General features: G+C 38.0%; 1 protein-coding gene across 1 annotated transcript; it reads right to left on the bottom strand.

Annotated features, from left to right (window-relative positions):
• Nucleotides 1-331: 331 nt before the first annotated feature.
• On the bottom strand, nt 332-2,406 carry LOC141673016 (WAT1-related protein At1g44800-like). Its single transcript, XM_074479747.1, has 7 exons — nt 2,100-2,406; nt 1,938-2,000; nt 1,669-1,785; nt 1,337-1,577; nt 1,047-1,208; nt 793-944; nt 332-676 (listed from the first exon to the last, which is right to left on the bottom strand). The coding sequence occupies exons 1-7, from the start codon at nt 2,309-2,311 to the stop codon at nt 460-462; spliced, it is 1,164 nt and encodes a 387-aa protein (XP_074335848.1). The 5' UTR covers nt 2,312-2,406; the 3' UTR covers nt 332-459.
• Between the last annotated feature and the right edge of the window lie 19,507 nt (nt 2,407-21,913).

Below are 21,913 nucleotides of genomic sequence, written 5' to 3'. Positions count from 1 at the left end.
CATCTCTGTTTTTTCATTCGTATGTTGTTGCTTTATGTCAATTGACAATGGTAGCAATCCTGCAACCCCCAATCGAATCTACGATTCCTTCCTGTATTCCTAACTCCCGTTCCAAAAATCTAAGCATTCACATTAATTATATCCCGTATTGAACGTGGAAGTAGCAATGTATTGGATTCACATCTCATGCATGATAAAGTTATGAATACAAGGTTTAAGGTATTGTTTTTTAAGAGCATTGTTTTTGTCCTCTTGCAGTGACAAATCAGTCCTCTGAGTTCTGACATTGTAAAAAACTCGAATGAACAACTATCAAAGAAACCCGAACAGATACAGAAAACAAAGCACTTTATTACTGAAGCAAATATTCAAAGTTGTGGTACATCAAATAACTGAAAAGCACATCACAAGTTCAATTCCAGATTACAAGATATTTCAAACAGTAATGTTCTTCATAAATCAAGGTTCTTCTGGATGAAGATGCTTCATTGCGAAGTTCTGTTTTTCAGGATGCCCGTTAATAACATCATCAACGAAATTCCCTGGTCTACTGACATCCTCCCACACCTCTGGCAACTCTTGAGCTTTGCCTTTTCCAGTGACCAAGTTCTCGTCTTTGCTTTTTCCCCAAACTACCGAGTAAAGACCAGTGACAACAATGGTAGCTCCAATCAAACTGAATCACACAAACTTATAGTTATTACATTTTCAAAATTTGAGTCAACACGAAACAATTTTAATACACACTGAAAAATATTATAGAGTATGGTTAAGATTGCAGAAACTACTTACGTTCCGAGGTGAATTAGCTCTCCTAATACAATGGCTCCAAGAATAGCAGTGATAATCATGGAAAGAGGGCTAAAAGCTGTGACAAAAACAGGACCTCGAATCTTGTTCACAAAACCTTGCACATAATAAGCAATTCCTGAGCAGACTACACCCTGTGTATTTGCAGGTTAATTAGCTTTACATGTAACAATGTATAATTAAGTTGGAATTCAAGTGAGCATAGGTAACAAAACAGAACAGAGAAGTTTACTGACAGAATAAACAGCAGCAAACAGTCTGGAGTCAAAACCAACAATCCAAGCACTCATATTGTTCCGTTCCATTACAAGTGCCACGATCCCACCTTCCACCGTACCCATCACACATATCAATGCTGTTAAAGAAAGTTCTGCTGGATACTCCTTCAAGGTGATTGACTGATCCAACAATACATTTTTAACTAGGATTAGTATATTTTAAATCAAAACACCAAAAAATTATCATGTTCAAACTTAAGCTAGCACTAAGGTACTATAATCAAGAAAATTGTTTAAGAGACACTTACTTGAACAATGAAGAAAGCTGACCAACCGATGACACTTAAAAGAAGCATTACTGTCCCGGCAACCCAATGCTGAGAACCACCAGAAGCAGAGCTAGAACTATGGACATTCATTTCGTGGGATCCGAATATATTCACAATTGGGCCTTTATACAAAGTCATCACCATTGCTCCACAGAGTGTTATTAATGTACCAATCACCTTTGCTAGTCCATGTTTCTGCTTCAGGTTCACACTCTCCATCCTGATAGCGTTATCAAGATTACAAACACACAAATTATAGTAGTGAAATGCATAACACATTAAGAGTGGTGGAACCAGGATTTATTGATTACCTGAAAGCAATGGCCATGATAAAGGTAAGAGCAGGGAGGGCATTGACCATGGCAGCAGTAAATGTTGCGGATGTGTACGTCATTCCCACGTAGTACAGATTTTGATCTATCACCGGCCTGAAAGATTACAAATATAATTGATCAGAAACTATTGAACTAAATTATTATCACAAGACAAAAAAATGCCATGCATGCTTGATTTTACGCATAATTTGAGGCACAGCAGTAGGAATAAAATTCAATCAATCGATAGGGGTTTAGAGCGTTACTCCAATAAGCCAAGCAGCATGACTTTAACAAACACCGAAAGTGTCAACTTTGGCCTTATTTTCCTGCATTTTTGTTTCAAGCAAATTTATGTAAGTCTAAGAAAACAGCAGACATTTATGTAAATGTAAACGTGTAAGTGAGTGGAATAAAGCTAGCTAGACCTTTCGAAAACAAGGGCAAAAGGAGCAATAGCAATGGCAGCAACCAAATGTCTATAAACAACAAGAACCCAATGGCTCATCCCATTTTTAAAAGAAAGCATAGTAATGATATACATTCCTGCATAACCAAACTGGAGAGACACCATTGCCAGATATGGTCTAATCTTAATGAGCATTAAGCTCAATGCCGCGCAGTTTGAGTGTTCTGCCATTTCTGGCTAACAACAGCTTGATCTTAATGAAGTTTTTGAGATCTAGCTCTCCCCTTAATTAAATTGTAATTTAGAAGGAATGTAGTGCATGTATTAACAGATAGTGCATGAGGGCTTTATATAGACAGAAATAAAGGTAGCTAATTGCTAATGTTAAAGCAAAACCAAGTTTGCACAACAGTACTACTAGTAGCATAATGCGCTTCTTTTCTTTACACTTAGGATTTTGGAAAAGCATGCACAATAAAATATTTTAGATTCCGTTATCCATTTAAAAACCCCACTTTTGCCATTATTTACTCAACAAGAATCCTCTAGACTTGATTCTCCTTGCTCCTTGTTCATGTTTGTTTCACGGTATATACTCTAGCTCATTGCAGGTGTACTATAGAGTTTTTCATCGATCAATTATATACTATATACTGTACTTATGAGCTGTTATAGCCAAAATTTGGTACAAGATATATCCGGGTCAAATTCGGGTCAACATAATTTCATGAAGGCGAACAGCCAAGGGCGGACGACCAAGGGCGGACGACCAAGGGTAGACGACCAAGGACGAACGGCTAAGAAAGGACGTCCAAGGAAATGGGTTTTTTGCTGGAAAAGTTAGGGCGAGCCCAAACCTTGGAAGAGTTAGGGCGCGCCCAAACCTTGGAAGAGTTAGGGCGCGCCCAAATCTTGGACGAGTTAGGGCTAGCCCAAATCTTGGACGAGTCAGGGCAAGCCCAAACCTTGGACGAGTCAGGGCTAGCCCAAATCTTGGACGAGTTAGGGCGAGCCCAAACCTTTGACGAGTTAGGGCTAGCCCAAACCTTGGACGAGTTAGGGCGAGCCCAAACCTTGGACGCCCCAAACCTTGGACGAGTTAGGGCTAGCCCAAACCTTGGACGAGTTAGGGCGCGCCCAAACCTTGGACAGCTTGGCGAGCCAAAACCTTTGAACGGGTTAGGGCAAGCCCTTTTAATTGGAAGAGTTAGGGCGAGCCCTAAATATTTGATTGACAGATTCCTTAGACGGATTCCTCGGATATGATTACTTTGACGGATTCATATATTGGCTTTACTTGGACAGAGTTAAGGCGAGCCCTAACGTTGAATAATTTAGGGCGCACCCTATAATGTAGAATGACAAAAGAAGAGATCAAAGGCTGATGACACAGGGCGGCGCCAACGTACAGAAATGATTGGGCGCGCTCTTAACTTCCACTTGGCACATAATACAACTTTGACATGCTACTTGGACGAACATTTTGGAAGATTCAAGGAAGATGGAGATATTATTAATAACCTATTTGATGCAGGTAATCTATTGAAGAACTCCTTCATGTAGCATATCTACAGGAAAGGCGGTATCCGTGGTCAGAGACCTCCAGGAGTATGCCTGGACTGAAGGCCTCCTCCTGTAGTCAATGGGTGTCCTCATTGGAGATGTGGGGTGAAATCTGGTATGTGCTTTGGGAGCTCTGTCTCTGTAGTCAACGGGTGTCCTCGTTGGGAGACTTTGGAGTATCCTGCACTTTGCACCCAAAAGCTTGGGATCACTTGTTTTACAATCTGGTAGGGGCTCCTTATCGGGGGACAAGGATGCGTCCAACATTTGGGGTGAATCACGGCTATACCTGCGTCCGTGGACTAGAGAAACAGCTGGTAGCAGAGGGTTATCATTGACCAGGGAGATGCCTAATCCGTGAAGTCTCGAAGCCACGGACGAGCCTTGGGCCTTTGTGGTTGGGCCTCATCGGCGGACATTCCTAAAGCTAGTAGAAGACGATTTCTAGTGGGTTTCCTACTGGGCCTCGGGATAAGAAATCTAAGCCCATTAGGTTTCTTGTTCCCCAAGAACTACGTGGGTTTGATCCCCTATAAATAAGGGTATGTAGGCAAATTGTAAGGGGTCAGAAGCGAGAGCGCAAATGAGCCACCACTAACCCTAAGCAATCTCAGCCCCCAATAATCACCACCACCAAACACTGTTCATCTTTTCCGACGAATACTGTTCATCGGATCCACCGATTACTGTTCACATTTCCGACGGAGAATCGTCATCACAGATCTTGTTTCCGGCTGCGAACCTCAAACTTTGTTGCTCCCAAATTCCTCCGTCAACAAATTGGCGCTAGAAGGAGAGGTCGATCAAGATCTGCATCTAGAAGGAGAGATGCCTCAATACCGTGATGGAAGTTTTTATGAAGGAAGCTCTGAAGAAGAATCTGATCATGACTATGATCATCACGAGCCTTATGTTTCGCCTATGACTGATCGCCCCACCCAGCTGTTGGGGGACAACCACATGTGCCGATCAGTAACGCTGACTTGCTGGAACAACTTTATCGTATAGGAGATGATCTGAACGGGTTCGACTCAAGGCTGAGCACCGTGGAACGACGAAAGACCAGGAGGGGCCTTCGTCATAATCGTGCTGCCCACGCACTTGGAAAAACTCTCATAACTGAGAGAGATGACTTGGTCGGCCGCGGCCGAACTGAAAGAGGGCGCATGCCAATAACCCTGCAACGCCTCAATTACTCCAACGATGTGACCCCGATCGTTGAACTAGTTGATGATGACGCGGATGGTCGAGAGAGGCCGCAGACAGATAATCAAGTGATTACTTACCCTCATCGATCCGGGCGTAGTCTCGAGGAACGACGATAAGCAGAGTCTATGTCGGAGAACGAGCAACGGGGATTCGCTGCTTTGAAGGATCGTTTGGGGATCCGCCTGGCAGATGATGATCTAAGGATGCTACTGTTCGAATGACAAAAGGAAGCCGACCGCGGAGATGTGACGCCCCACGATATAAGGCGTGTGCCCCTGACTTCCCTTGGGAATCAGGAGCGGCACCGCGATCATGAGAGAGCTCCTCCTCGCGGGTTGTTGGATCGGTATGGCCAAAGATATGGAAGTGACCGCTGGCGAAGATCCTAATGGAGGGGAAGAAGCGGAGGACGAAGCCGGTACTCGGATGGCTACCGCTGCGACAACTATGGGGGTTATAGGGGCACTCACACCTATGACCACGCTGAAAGATACAACAACACGAAGAATCATGGCCGGAGAGAAACCCAAAATTATGATCACGAAACACCTCGTGGCCGCGGCCAAGGCCAAGGAGGAACCCAGGGAGGAGATAGAGGGCAAAACTAGAAAATAATAGAAAGGCCTGGAGAAGGTTCTCCAAACTAATACCCACAATACCGATCAGCAACAGGCTCCTCCTGGTGGTGATCGAGTAGTGATACCTCCGCCTCAGCCCCAAGATCCATAACTTCATATGCAGGTTATCCCGGGCATGGGAACTTTTAACGTGGATGACCTAAAGAGGCTGTTTAATCACTTGGAAGGAAGGTTAACGGCCATGACCGAAATCCCCTCTCCGTTCTCTGCTGTGGTAAGAGAGGCTCAGTTGCCGGCTAGCTATCGCAACACTACTAGCGATCTCCGTTTCCACGAAAGCTCTGATCCTTTGACATTCTTGGACCGATTCAATACATAGATGGACGTGTATCAAGTTCTGGACTTGGCTCAATGCCGACTCTCGGCGGCAACTTTCAGGGAAAATGCTCAACAGTGGTTCCAAAAACTCGGGCCGGGAGTAATCACCTCTTCTTGGGAGTTGTGAACCTGATCGTTCGAAGTGACTCAGAATTGGTAGTAAACCAAGTCAACGGGGGTTTTCGAGCTCGAGGACCTCGAACGGAGCTATATATGAGTTGTGCGCGGCGTCTGCTAGAGAAATTTGGAAGTGCTAAACTAGAAGGTGTGCCTCGGGAAGATAATAGTAATGTTGACATCTTGGCTAAAATGGGATCAAAAATGGATAGCGTGCTGCTTGGACAAATCCCTTTGGGGATCCAAGAAACCCCGAGTATCCCGGAAATAGGGGTGTTCCAGACTCAAGTGATCTCCCAAGAGACTTGGATGACTCTCATTCATAATTACATTCAAAAGGGAGCAGTGCTGGAAGACAAATCACAAGCTCGGCGCCTTCACCATCAGGCTGCGAGGTATGTCGAACATGATGGAGTATTGTACAAAAAAAAGGTTTTAACCAACCACTGTTACGATGTGTGGACTTGGAGGAAGGAAACTACATCCTTAGGGAGGTGCACAAAGGCATTTGTGATAATCACTCGGGGGGTGGTTCGTTGGCATTAAAAGTCCTCAGTCAAGGATATTACTGGCCAACAATGAAAGAGGATACCTTCAAGTTTGCTAAAGCATGCGATCGTTGCCAACGATTTTCCAACTATTCAAATGTACCAGCAACGTCTATCACTTTGTTGACCAGTCCTTGGCCTTTCGCGTTGTGAGGAATTGATCTCATTGGAGAATTACCCAAGGCCAAGGGGGTGTGAAATATTCTGTGGAAGACCCTTCAAGGTAGATGCTCCTCTTACAGAGGACGCGCCCTCCAAGGAAAAAATACCTTGTCGAGGTAGATGTTGTTCTTGCAGAGGACGTGCCCTCTAAGGATGATTTCCCTTGTCGAGGTGGATGTGTCTCTGATAGAGGACGCTCCCTCCAAGGATGATTTCCCTTGTCAAGGTGGATGCGTTTCTGAAAGAGGACGCGCCTTCAAAGGATAATTTCCCTTGTCGAGGTAGATGTTCTTCTTGCAGAAGACGCGCCCTCCAAGGATGATTACCCTTGTCGAGGTGGTTGCGTCTCTGACAGAGGACGCGCCCTCCAAGGATGATTTCCCTTGTCGAGGTGGATGCGTCTCGAACAGAGGACGCGCCCTCCAAGGATGATTTCCCTTGTCGAGGTGGACGCGTCTCTGACAGAGGACGCACCCTCCAAGGATGATTTCCCTTATCGAGGTAGATGCGTCTCTGACAGAGGACGCGCCCTCCAAGGATGAATACGTTGTCGAGGTGGATGCATCTCTGACAAAGGATGCACCCTCTAAGGATGATTTCTCTTGTCGATGTGGATGCATCTCTGACCGAGGACGCGCCCTCCAAGGATGATTTCCCTTATCGAGGTGGATGTGTCTCTGACAGAGGATGCGCCCTCCAAGGATGATTTCCCTTGTCGAGGTGGATGCCTCTCTGACCGAGCACGCTCCCTCCAAGGATGAATACGTTGACGAAGTAGATGCTCCTCTTAAAGAGGACGCGCCTTCCAAGGATGAATACCATGTCGAGGTAGATGCTCCTCTTATAGAGAACGCGCCCTCCAGAGATAAAAACCTTGTCGATGAAAATGCTCCTTTAAGAGAGGGTGCACCCTTCAAGTTTAAAGACTTTGTCGAGTTAGATGCACTTCTTACAGAGGAATTTCCCTCAAAGGGGTGGGAAAGACGCCAAGACCGAGGACACGCCTTCATAGATGAAAATGCGGAGGGCGCGCCCTCATGATTAAGGATAACATAAATTTTTGCTTGGGTTTAAAGATAATGGAGACGAATGTCTTCCATGATTGACTTATTAATCAGTTAAAATTCTTTGGCTGCGCCCTGAAAGCTACACCAACATAGGTACACCTTATTAAGAGAATGATGCATACAAATTTTTGAAGCCAAGAAAGTTAAAAATTCCAATCCCATTTCCAATGATATATGAAATTTGGGGGGTAGTTGTTATAGCCAAAATTTGGTACAAGAGATATCCGGGTCAAATTCGGGTTAACATAATTTAATGAAGGCGAACATCCAAGGGCGGACGACCAAGGGCGGACGACCAAGGGTGGACGACCAAGGACGAATGACCAAGGAAGGACGTCCAAAGAAATGGGTTTTTTGCTAGAAAAGATAGGGTGAGCCCAAACCTTGGAAAAGTTAGAGCACGCCCAAACCCTGGACGAGTTAGGGCTAGCCCAAACCTTGGACAAGTTAGGGCAAGCCCAAACCTTGGACGAGTTAGGGCTAGCCCAAACCTTGGACGAGTTAGGGCTAGCTCAAACCTTGGACGAGTTAGGGCGAGCCCAAACCTTGGACGAGTTAGGGCTAGCCCAAACCTTGGACGAGTTAGGGCGAGCCCAAACCTTGGACGAGTTAGGGCGAGCCCAAACCTTGGACGAGTTAGGGCGAGCCCAAACCTTGGACGAGTTAGGGCTAGCCCAAACCTTGGACGAGTTAGGGCGAGCCCAAACCTTGGACGACCCAAACCTTGGACGAGTTAGGGCTAGCCCAAACCTTGGACGAGTTAGGGCGCGCCCAAACCTTGGACAGCTTGGTGAGCCAAAACCTTTGAACGGGTCAGGGCAAGCCCTTTTTATTGGAAGAGTTATGGCGAGCCCTAAATATTTGATTGACAGATTCCTTAGACGGATTTCTCGGACATGATTACTTTGACGGATTCATACATTAGCTTTACTTGGACAGAGTTAAGGCGAGCCCTAACGTTGAATAATTTAGGGCGCGCCCTATAATGTAGAATGACAAAAGAAGAGATCAAAGGCTGATGACACAGGGCGGCGCCAACGTACAGAAATGTTTGGGCGCACCCTTAACTTCTACTTGGCACATAATACAACTTTGACATGCTACTTGGACGAACTTTTTGGAAGATTCAAGGAAGATGGAGATTATTATTACTAACCTATTTGATGCAGGTAATCTATTGAAGAACTCCTTCATGTAGCATATCTACAGGAAAGGCGGTGTCCGTGGTCAGAGACCTCCATGGGTATGCTTGGACTGAAGGCCTCCTCTTGTAGTCAATGAGTGTCCTCATTGGGGATGTGGGGTGAAATCTAGTGTGTGATTTGGGAGCTCTGTCTCTGTAGTCAACGGGTGTCCTCGTTGGGAGACTTTGGAGTATCCTGCACTTTGCACCCAAAAGCTTGGGATCACTTGTTCTGCAATCTGGTAGGGGCTCCTGATCGGGGGACAATGATGCGTCCAACATTTGGGGTGAATCACGGCTATACCTGCGTCCGTGGACTAGAGAAACAGCTGGTAGCGGAGGGTTATCCTTGGCCAGGGAGATGCATAATCCGTGAAGTCTCGAAGCCACGGACGAGCCTTGGGCCTTTGTGGTTGGGCCTCATCGGCGGACATTCCTAAAGCTAGTAGAAGACGGTTTCCAGTGGGTTTTCTACTGGGCCTCGGGATAAGAAATCTAAACACATTAAGTTTCTTGTTCCCCAACAACTACGTGAGCTTGATCCCCTATAAATAGGAGTACGTAGGCAAATTGTAAGGGGTCAGAAGCGAGAGCGCAAAGGAGCCACCACTAACCCTAAGCAATCTCAGCCCCCAATAATCATCACCACCAAACACTGTTCATCTTTTCCGACGAATACTGTTCATCGAATCGACCGATTACTGTTCACGTTTCCGACGGAGAACCGCCATCACAGATCTTGTTTCCGGCTGCGAACCTCAAACTTTGTTGCTCCCAAATTCCTCCGTCAACATGAGCTAGAGAGTGAGATTAAATCAACTTGTTCATGGAATTATTTAGTTGAATTTATATTTTCCAAAGTTTGTATAAATTAAATCTTAAAAATAAAAAAAGCTGTAATATATACATGGGAACAAATATGTATACATGCATGTAGTTCAAGAGTATAGATCCTACTGAGCCTCTTACATTTTAAAATTTTAGTGTGATTAATTACAGTATTAAATTACTTAACATTGTATCAAAGTTTGTTCTAGGGAGTGATCTCGGGTTGGAGTACCCTCAATCATAAGAATTATGTTGTACCAGCCATATTGAGAGCTTCTTTTACACCTTAAGGTCATGTTTGTTTCATATTATTAAGTAGAAGATAAAATTTTAATCCTTTAAATTTTTCAATCACATGTTTATTTTATGGGTTATCCAAAAATTATAGTTCTTTAAATTATCCTATCTCATGTTTATTTTTGTGGAGTAGATGATATGACTATAATCTTTTCTAATACTTCGTAGGAGAATGTATTATTTTATCCTTTCTTGCAAGTCATTTTTTAAAGGAAATCCCCTTATTGTTATCACATGTGAAACAAACATAATATTGGAAAATTTAAAAGATTATATTCAAATCCCAGTGACTATCTTCAAAATAAATATATGATACAATTTTAAAGGGTTATAGTCCAATCATACACTTAATCCTTCCAAACAAACATAGAATTGTTTTATTTTATGCATATGCCTAATTTTGATGGAATTAATTATCCCCGGATAACTATCGTGACGATTATAATCCCATAAAACATACGTGACCTAAGATTTAAAAATGACCGGATATTATGACTCAGTTCAGAAAGTGATCTCCGGTTTGAGTGTCATGAATCATGAGAAACGTAATGTTCCCGCCATGTTTAGACTTTCATGCACATTAAGATTTTAAAAAAAACTGGTTATTTATCACATCATCAATATCGTACCCAATAATATCGTCTATGGCAGTGTCTTGGGAGGGTATAACGTACGCAGCCTTACCCTCATTCTATAGAATGAAGAGAATATGTTCTCAAAAAACCCCCGGCTTGTGTGTGCACAAATATACAAATATGTGTGTTTTAAGTAAAAAATGATAAACAATGATATATTAAAGTAAGTAAAAGTAAGTAAAAGTAAGCGAGACAATAACTCACCCCATGGTTTTCTTCACATGGACTTACCTATTCCGTAAAATATCATCGGCCAAAAGTAATTGTCCGTAAGACCCTTCTATTTCTCATATTGCAATCATTTTGATGCCATAAACTCAATTTTTCCCTTAGAGATCCCGCTCCAAACTAAATATTTTGAATTTAACACCCATGTCGTTACTTACGTCTCTTGAGGCGAGGCGGCGACTGTTACTTGTAAAAGCAATACCATCTTGAGTAACACGCGGATAATGAGCATGGGCGGACCTAGCCCATGGCTAGGGTTTGCTCCAGGCCCGGTAAAATTTTAGCAGCATATTAAAATTTTATATATGATTTCAATCGATTAGTCTAGTTAAATATTTGAGAAACCCCACGTATATAGCCAAGTAGATCTTCAGCCATTGCATAATAATATGAAAACTAAATGGACCATTATCTTGAAAATAAGGCAGTTCATTACCATATTTAATATTGTAAACAAAGTAGAAAAAAATACATGCACACGTACTGGGGCTACACCACGCAAATAAAAAAAGAGGTTTTTTTATCAGTTATTATATTGTTCATCAATCATTCTAGAAACGATTTTTGTTCTTTAACGATGTAAGTTATTTATTTATATGATCAGTTGAGTTTATTGATTTATTTTGTTCCTTTTTTTGAAGTTATTTAGTTTTCTTTTTATTTATAATTGAATCTAATAAAAGTGATTGAATGTGAGTGTAAATATACCATTTAATTAAATATGTGTATATTTTAATTTTAATATACTTAATGAGTGTTATGTCAAAAATTTCTTTTTATTCCAAGTATATCTTACTTTATTTTTCCAACGTAAATTAGTACTTTATTACTTTTTTTTTTAAACTCTATGATTAGTTTGCTCCCTTATCTTTAGATAGGATTTAGAAAAAAAATATTTTACCCGTAGGTTTAGAATCCTGGGTTAGCCCTGATAATGAGCATGCCCATGTTTTAGCATATACATTCTCATCCATCCACGGCCGAATCTCATCGGACCCGGACGCCGGCGACACCGAGTACCTCGGCGCCATTTGTAGAAATTATTATGTTTTGGCTTATTAAAGTATTGTTGTAGTTGAAATTTAGATATTATCCCTAAATATAGCGCATACATATGTGATCTTCTCGGAGATGACGGGCATGCTAAATTCAAATAGATAAATTCAACCGGATAAGTTTGATCAAGTTCAGGTCAATTTCGTATACTAATTCTCTTGTCGATTGTTTGTAGTTATGCATTTTAATGTCATTTATATATTTTAAGTTTTTGATCAAGTAGAACAGATGTCTGATGTATCTAAATGTGTGTGTGGAGTACTTGCAAACCAAAATACCAACGATGAACTTCACTAACTTAATTGCTTACTAAACATACATGTGTGTGCGTGTGTTAAGTTGTAATCCCAGAGAAAGCCGAGGCCGCGTACGTAGCTACCAATAAAAGGAAACATACTTTTGTCAATTTTACTACTTTTTTAGTTACATTTTGACCACGCACGATCGAATAACTTCAATTAGTGCCTATATGATGCAATTGTAGGGCCATGCTTTTTTGCTAATAATGAACGCATCATTAGCGTAAAGATATCAACTTCCAATATTGATTGAGAGAGAGATTCGTGATCTGCACTTAATTTCATTGTTATTTTTGCCATTGCTTGTGTGTAAAAATACATAATTATTACCATCATTCATGTTCCAAACGTATGAATGTGCCATTTTTGGCTTAGGTGATGACAATAATTGAGTGTTTTTCCTAGTAATTTGTTGCGAGTCGATGTTGTGATTTTTATCATTGGCTAGTGACTTAACCACTAACAAAATGATAGCCCAGACATGTTATGCAGTTACATGACTACATCATTTGTATTATGGGAGAAAAACATCTTTTTAGAAGTAAAAAACAAATTTTCACAGTTCAAGTAACACTTTTTTAAGATGGTGGAAAAAGGGAGTCTTACGTATAGAAAGGATTAGTTGTCAATTAATTAAAGGTACCCAATAAATAACGTTTAGGATACTGTGGTACAATGAATGAAGAGATTATTTTTCGAAAAGATATCCCATTTTTGTTTGTGTGTACACTTATGTTATAGGTACAAAATGATAAATAATAATATATAAAAAATAAGTAAAAGTAAGTGAGAAAATACATCAGTCCATGCTTTTATTCACATTGGATTTATTTATGCCCTTTTCTTGGCATTGTACTTGTGTGTGTCGTAAAAATCTTAACTCATTGGATCATTTAAATCCTTTCTTCCTGAATTTGGAGATCAATCTTTTATTTCTCATATTATACTCATTTTAATACCCTAAACTCAATCTTTTTTTTGGAGATCACCTTCAAACTAAATATTTTAAATTTACCACGTCTAAAAAAAATATAACACAACCCATCTACCATATCATACAATTGGTCATATGACTTCAAAAAGTGAAATTTTAGAATCTACACCAGCAACTAAAAAACTATGAATGACCATGAAAACAAATTATCAAATTTAGTAAGTATAAGTATTAAACAAAAAAATTATTAAAATAAATATACTAAATTACATGCTACATATGCAAATTAGGAAAGTATATTTGAAATATGTGCGTGTGCCATAATAATTTTATGAAACAAGAAATAAGCAGATATATAAAAAATTTAATTACTTTAAGCAACAAACGTTATACTTTGAATAAAGTAAAAATATTAAAGAATGCTCTGATAGAAAGAATTAATAACTTATTTTATATCTATATTAATTATATATTTGATTAATATATTCTTAAAGATCTAACATAGCTATAAACTGAGACTGCCGTGAACCTCCAATATCATGATATATGTATTCGTAGGTTTCGAACACATTGTTTATTGCTATTTTTTATGGTTTTTAATGAGTTTGCTATTTTTCTATGTTTTTAATGAGTTTCCCAGTTAAGAATTAAGCTTTGTTAAATAAGGCATTATAATTATCATGTTGGAAAACTTAAAGGTGACCGTTATTAGTTATTATATACTACAAGATTTAAATATGATCATCATTTTTTATATTAAAAATTAAACCTTTCAATTAAATTTTATAATTTGAATCTAATTTACACATATTAAATAATAAACTGTACAATAGTACCGCACATATACTTATATATTTTTGCAACATACAATATTTTTTGTCAATTATAATATATTTTTCAGTAATATGGTATAAATTTTTTTTAATTTTTTTTTTTCACATGACCAGTTTATGCCTAGCCTCTTATGATATGTTCACAAAAATGATTTTGTAAATATTAATCTATATTATCAATGAAATGTAATAAAAAACTTTTATTTAGGAGTCTAATTACCCGTTATATTTTATTTAAAGTATTAATGTTAAATAATTTACATCATTATATTCTAAGTGAAACAATTATAAAATTCTATATATTTTTATGTTTTGAATTCTTTATCACATAAAACAAAAAAGCCCTAAAGTTTTCCATTTTAAAAAAAGAGCCTAGAGTTTTGGAACACAACAAAACCTAACTAAAGTCATATATGTTAACAAACTATTACCTTGTATCTGCCAATTGGGAGCGTTCTTTTTGTAAACCAATTACAGTTTGACTATTAATATTATGCACACCTACCTTAACACACTATAAGTTTTAGTCACCTTTGAACACCATTAATCAAAATATCTTAACATAAGAAGTCACTGAAGCAATTGTAGTTTGGAATACATCTCCCCCGTCAATGAACAATATAATTCATAACTCTAATTGTGATGATATACAAAAAAATCAAAAGTTGGGACCTATAAAAAGCAATCCACCTTCACAATCACATCCTCTCACGGAATGTATATCGTCCCAGCCCACGCTATGAATCATCTGTTGCATCTCCATCGATCTTTATGTCCCCAGGCCCTTTCATGCATGAAAACAAAACATACATGTAACATCACTAAAAGATTTAGATTATGATCGACCTCTAGTTGATTTACACAAATTTACATTCAATCAAAATTATGAGATAATTGTATTCAAATGTCCATCCTTTAAGTATCTAGTCACTAACCATAGAGAGAGACAGAGAGATGCTCTTGACCGACCCTGATTAGTAATTTTTTTTGATATTTTTTATTTGTTTTGGTTCATGTCTTTTAAGAAGGTCGAGGGTTTGATTCATGCTGCAAAAAAAAATCGTCCATAGGATGAGACGTGAAACTACAAGAAACAACATATTTTCCGACCGTGTAAATGCATGAGCTAGCATCCGATGAGACCTATAACTATAACTATCTTTAGACTACCAGTAATTAATGTTGTAACTTCATAACTAAGACAAACACAAATTAGCTGCAAGAGCATTAGTTCCTATTGCCATATACTACCAAAAAGTTATAAGCACTAGAAAAATGTGGTAAAAAAATAGAAGGAAGATGCACTTCCATGTAACAGGAAATGTTAAGAGTGATTTGATTCCAAAAACAAATAATGGTGGAATCCAACTTTAGATATGTATGTGTATTCTTTGACTGACACACTTTGAATAAATTCATATATCATGGAGAGATGTGGTTCTAAACATTCCAACCCCCTATAAAATTAACTGTACTTGATCAGCCTGTATAACTAAAGACTATCAAATTCAAACTCTTTTTACATTGGCAAACAACAAGTATAATAAATTAATGATATTATATATATATTGGCATTATCACGAAGCTATAGACTATATAGAGCAAAGCCACCCAGTGCTGTCTAATTTAGATTGACAGTAAAGATTTTGGCTATTATTGTTTTGTTCAAACGACAAGCTTGATGTTAATTCATACGCGGAAAAGAGAAATAATTGGTGTTATTGGTCCCTCTTGTTTCTATTATCTCTGTTTAGCTAGATATCTGTATTATTGTAAATGCAGGGTTTGTTTTAGGTTGAAAGGACAAGTTAAGTGATTGCTTGTGGTTATGGTAGTCTGATTCATTCGAATTAATAATGATAAATGTCTATGGCCTAATAAGTCCCAACCGAATGAAGTCCCATTAGAAGATCACATTATTAGGCTGAAGGCCCACAAAGTTTCGCAGGCCGAGGTTCATTTCTACTCCAACCATTGGGATTGTATAATCATAACGTCCATTCTCACTCCTTTTCATTACGAAGGTGTAACGGACCAGTAATAATGTCAAATTTGGGAACAGATCACAGGCCACTACGTCATAAGTGGGCTACTGTAATACAAATGTTACAATGAGGGTTACATTAGCTAAGAGATTTTTGGCCTACTGTAACACATCTCTTGCAGTGTTACAATAGTTATAAAACTAGTGTTGCGGAGAATTTACGGTGTTGCATGTAACACCAACAACTGGTGTTACAGTAGATACTTTTTTAATTTTTGGAAATATTAAAATAAAAATATTATCATAAATTAGTATTAAATTATATTCTAATTTACTAGTGAATGATCAATGTAACAAATAATATGATTTAAATCTAAAATTTCTTATACATAAATTCAAAGATTTTTTTATTTTCCAATTTATCTGAAATTACTTGTATGTTTTTTATTTAATGAATAATATTTTAATAATTAAAATTAAAAAGTAAAATGAAAATAATTAAAAAATGATAAACATTTTACTAGGTGAATTATTGGGCGACATTTTTCCCACCTAAATCAATGATTGAGTTAACAAACTCAGACCTCAAGACTCTCTCTCCCCGATATTCTGTCTCGCTCACACCTCTCTCTTTGTCTCTGTCTCTCTTTCAAACCTCACCGACCACTGCACAATGCCTCTCTGTAATCTCACCGCACTGTCTCTACAACCTCGTCGTATGTTTAACTAGGATCTCAATTAATTCATGGGATGAGGCTGGTTTTTGAAATTAGGGCTTTGAATTTGAGTTCAAAATATAGGTTTCTTCATTTTTAAATTAAATTAGGGCTTTTTTTTTTTTGCTAAATAAAATATAAGAGTTCCCACTAGCACTAGGCCACACAAGCATTCCACTTATGCTAGTAGTTGTAAATTAGGGCTTTTACTTACTTGAACTTCAACTAATCGCTCTTTATATATGTGTGCAGGACTTCTTCAGATCTTTGAATTTATAATAGAAAGTGACGAAGTTGAAAGAGTCACTCTTTTCCTTATTTCTCAGGTACTCTTTCTCTCTTTTATATTGTTTGCTAGCTACCCTTTGTATTGTCTTTGTCTCTCTCGTCTTTCCTTGTTTTTTATACATACATGTACGCACAAAATTTTATTCTGCCTCTTTTTTCTTTTTATAGAATATAATAAGCTGTAACCCCCTCTTTTTGTTTACCAGAGATAGATACCCATATAAGAATATGCATACATATTTATCATACAATAGCTTTCTTGACTTCTCTTGCAATTTATTTTCTCTTGCTTGGTTGTAGATGGTTATATAATTGATTGGTATTCAGGACCCTTCAATTTTTTATTTTTTTTGTTGAAGATAGATCATATATAATTTAATTTGAAGTGATTTGAGTAACTGCAGACAAATGTATCTCATCTTTGTTCATATAAGTATGGCATACAGATAAATGTTAGTTACCGTTTTGTTTCTCTGGTCGTTTTGTTTTGTTTTGAATTGATTGTCTGGCTTCCAATCCATTACTTAGTTTAGTTCTGCATTGTTCATTGAAACTTCTTTAAAAGAAGGCATATCGCTTTCTTCTGAGCTTATTGTTATGGTTTGCTGGGTACGGAAAGTTTTGGTAGATGAATGGGTGTCTACAATAACATCTATTGCTGGTATTTTCTCAGAAGTCCTACAACTTCGATTACATATAATTTTGATACATATTTAAAGAGCACTAAATCTGGATGTCAAGGTATGGTTTACTGTTAATTATGTAGCATCTGAGCATTTCATGTTATTGGTATGAGATCAGATAATGAAATTGACATTCTAAAGGCAGTAACACTTGGAACACTATCTGGTAGGTAGTAATTCTGTTACTACAAGTGAGGCTTTAGAGATCACTGCTCTAACTGCAAGAGATAAGCCAGTGGATCAGAGCGATGCCGATGCTATACAGGCAACTGAAGTTAGAGCTAGCGGCTACGTAGTGGCGTGGCTGCTGCTGCTTAATCGGCTGCGTATCTTATTGCTCGTACTATGAATGCTGAGAACAAAGCTAAACTGGGTGATGTCCTTGTCATACTATGAATGCAATATATGAATTCAACTAGTTAGGAAAAATATTTTAGGTTGTAGAATTAATAATCCTAATATCTGCATTTGATTATGGGAAACATTATCAAATTATATATCTGCCCTGATTTCGAGCAGCAAAACATTTGATTATCGATCATGGCATTTTATAGGATTGATAGCGATTAGTAGCTGAGTTGTCATGACCAAGGCCAACTATTCGCGCGATCAGTAGTTGAGTTCATTTATAATTGACCAATGGTTACCATCAATTTTATTTTTGTTTTTGTATGTAGGTACAGGGTATACATCTATTTTCATAATATTTGTTGCATGGTGCATCACTAAGGTAGCATCTCCCTCCATCCCTCTCTACTGGGGATTGTATATTTAAATTAATAATCTAAATTCAGGTTTAATGCAATCCTTCCTTGTTAGACTTAGATATTTAATCTATATTTGGTCCATGTGCCCGGACACATGCACCCTTGTGCTTATCTGTAATCAGCTAAAAATTTGAATTCTAATGCTATATTTTGAAGGCCCATTTAAGAGAACACCAGGTGAGGAAGAACTATAAAAAGATCATCTGGTCTGTGGGGATACTGGACAAGGTAATATTGCACTCGAGAAGGAAAAGAAGAGGTTTGAGTAGTTTAAAGACAGAGGAACAACCTGAGAACCCTAGCATGCCAGGGACATCATCTTCAAAAGAAGATGCCTGTGATTTCTTGAAATAATGCGGAAAACAAACAGGGGATAGGTTGCAAAAGGCTCTTGCTAGAGGTTTGATTCTTTAAGTTTTGAACTATGATTATTTCCAGGTATTTCGATTTTGTTACTATTTTCTATTAACATTTCTATTGGGTAATATCAATTGATGCATGTTTCTTTATCAGTTTTTGGACTGATTGCAGTTATAATGTCAGCCCACATACATAGACACTTACTAATAACTGCATGTTAATTTAATGTTGTTTTTTGTCACTCTGAAACTCTTCAAAGTGTATGTTTGATATATACTTTGCAAGGGAAAGAGGGATTTTGTGTTTGGACTAAGATGTACAGGACCAGACAACTCGATTTTGTCAAAAGATGACTTGGGGAAGGTAAGTTTCAAAATTAAATGTAGCTTAAGTTTCATTCTAATAATGTAACATGTAACTGATTGTATATTTTCTAGTGCATTTACGTTTTTCTTAATTAAATTAATTTTTTCTAGTAAGAAAAGTTAAATTTGTAAACACAACCTAACTTTATGAGACTATTTCATGAAGAAACATAACCCAATATAATTTGTATAACAACTTTGGTTTGTAAAATTCAGGTACTCCTTGTATTGTACTGATAGTCATACAAAATGAAGTAATTGATGTCAAACATCTTACATACATTGATTGTTACTGTTGGAAATTTACAAAATGCTTTAAACTGTATGTTATCTTATTATGGTTCTTTATTATTCAGAGAATTAGGCATCGAGACTGTTACCTATAGTCCTCTGGGATGAGGGTTTCTGTCAGGAAGTTCAAATATGGTCGCAAGTTTGTCAAAAGATGAATTCAGGAATCTGAGTAGTGTATTTATGCTTCACTGCATCTAATAACTGCATCTCGGTGGCTCCAAGTTGAACTTTGTTGCATTTCGTTCTGTGACTTTTAGAAAGGGACAAGCTCGGGGTCCTGAAAGTTTTGATGAAGGTGATGTATACAGATTATGTCATTTTTCAGTATTTTGCTTTTTTGGTTATCTGTCATTTCTGCAACCAGTGACATTTAGCATTACTGTATATTTTTGAACCACCTAATAGACGCTATTGCATGATTTTACATAAAAATGGTTTGATAAGGTTAGAAAATTGTTTGCAAATGCAAGAATTAAGAATCAGTTTCATACGTGTACATTTCAGTTTCTATCATGCAGGCCTTGTGTTAGGAATATGTACATTAGTTTGATGATAAGTTAAACAAAACACTTAAGTAGAAATCTAGTGTTTGTAGCCTCAACGGATAAGACCATTTTGGTTATCCGTTGAAGGAGTAGCTTTACTTAGAAATAAGTTTAGTATTGTAGCACATTTCATTCTCTGTATTTAAGTTGTAATTCTTAGACATTGTGGGAAGTTATCAGTCATGTTGATTACTAGTGGATATGCAAATAGGAGGGCTAATTGTAAATATTTCATGCCTTGTAATTTTGTATAAGTGAAGTAGTATCAACTGATATTAAAGGCCTTCAACGGATGAGAAACAAAGCTTCAACAGATGTCTCTAAAGTTTCAACGAATAACATCCATCAACGGATGAGTGCTTAAACGGATAATGCTTCAACTGCTAATGCATCAACGGATAAAGCTTCAACGGATAACATTTATCAATGGATGAGTGCTTCAACGGATAAAGTTATCAACGGATAAAAGCTTCAACGGATGCTTAGTTCAAATAGCAGTTGATAGTGACAATTCATAAGCTGACAGAGGCACATGGGTTGACAGAGACAAACTGGAATGTGGCAGCCTCTAGGAGGAATCAAGAAAATGCAGCATTTCCATTCTGGTGTAAACAAGGAAGTATTCAAAGATTCACAGCTAAACCTAAATTGCATTGGATAGAGAAATAAAGAAGAAACATGTGAAGAATCTTTTAATTGTATTTTACAGTTTTGTCTTCACTTGTAAACTTGGTGATATATAAACCAAGTAGCAGCTAGTAATTAGACGTGAATTTTCCAGAGCTATTTAGAAAAATCCAGAGAGAAAATCATCTAGTTTGTACTAGGAAGCAGCTGTGATTTAATTCTTTGAATCACAGATTTTCTGAAATAACACATCTCTGGTGGAACAACAAATCCACCAGAAAAGTTTTTAAGTCTGTTGTGTTCTTTACATTTGTGTTTGAATATATATCTGTCTGCATTAGCTCAAAGCAATTCACACACACTTGCTCATCAAAACACATAGACTAGAAACTGCTCAAAACTTAAAAAAGTTTTGAGATTTACATTCAACCCCCCTTCTGTAAATCTCATTGTTAGTTCACTGGGAATAACAATTGGTATCAGAGCAAGCTCTTAACATACAAAGAGTTTAAAGATCTATTCTGCTAACATCATGAGTGCACAGAAGAATCCTCCTGCTACCAACATGAGTAGGAAGGATATTGGTATAAAGATTCCAGTCCTGGAAAAAGATAACTATCATCACTGGAAAGTGAAGATGCATTTACATCTACTGTCTCAGGATGAAAGCTACATCAACTGTATTGAAAATGGTCCTCATATTCCTCACAAAGTGGCCACAGCTGCTACTGCAATAGTTGCTGTTGGACAGTCCATTCCCAAGCCAAAAGCAGAATGGACTATTGAAGACATGGAAGAAATTCGCAAGGACAAGAAAGCCATGAACATTCTGTTTAATGGCTTAGATCAAGATATGTTTGACAATGTCATCAATAGCCAAACTGCAAAGGAAGTTTGGGATACTGTGCAAATCATCTGTGAAGGTACTGAGCAGGTTAGAGAGAACAATATGCAGCTTCTTATTCAATAGTATGAATATTTTCACTTTGAAGAAGGAGAATCATTAAATGACACCTTCAACAGATTTCAGAAACTGCTAAATGGATTGAAGCTGTATGGTAGAGTGTACCAAGTCAAGGATTCCAACTTAAAATTTCTGAGGTCTCTATCAAAGGAATGGAAGCCTATGACTGTTTCTCTAAGAAATTCTCAAGATTATAAGAACTTCACACTTGAAAGATTATATGGAATTTTGAAGACTTATGAACTTGAGATGGAGCAAGATGAGCTGTTGGAAAAGGGAAAGAGAAAAGGAGGATCAGTTGCACTTGTAGCTGATAATGAGAAGA

Source organism: Apium graveolens, chromosome 7 (assembly GCF_009905375.1).
Source record: "Apium graveolens cultivar Ventura chromosome 7, ASM990537v1, whole genome shotgun sequence".
Lineage (NCBI taxonomy): Eukaryota > Viridiplantae > Streptophyta > Magnoliopsida > Apiales > Apiaceae > Apium > Apium graveolens.
The sequence above is the reverse complement of the archived record's forward strand: the minus strand, read 5'-3'. Positions and strand labels throughout refer to the sequence as shown.

What these genes read in the sequence shown, in the direction of transcription:
- LOC141673016 (XM_074479747.1), bottom strand. Translation starts at nt 2,311, where the DNA reads ATGGCAGAACACTCAAACTGCGCGGCATTGAGCTTAATGCTCATTAAG. An exon ending in TTTGCCCTTGTTTTCGAAAG is followed by an intron (nt 2,001 to 2,099) that starts GTCTAGCTAGCT and finishes ACAAAAATGCAG; the next exon opens with GAAAATAAGGCCAAAGTTGA. An exon ending in TGTTTGCTGCTGTTTATTCT is followed by an intron (nt 945 to 1,046) that starts GTCAGTAAACTT and finishes GCAAATACACAG; the next exon opens with GGTGTAGTCTGCTCAGGAAT.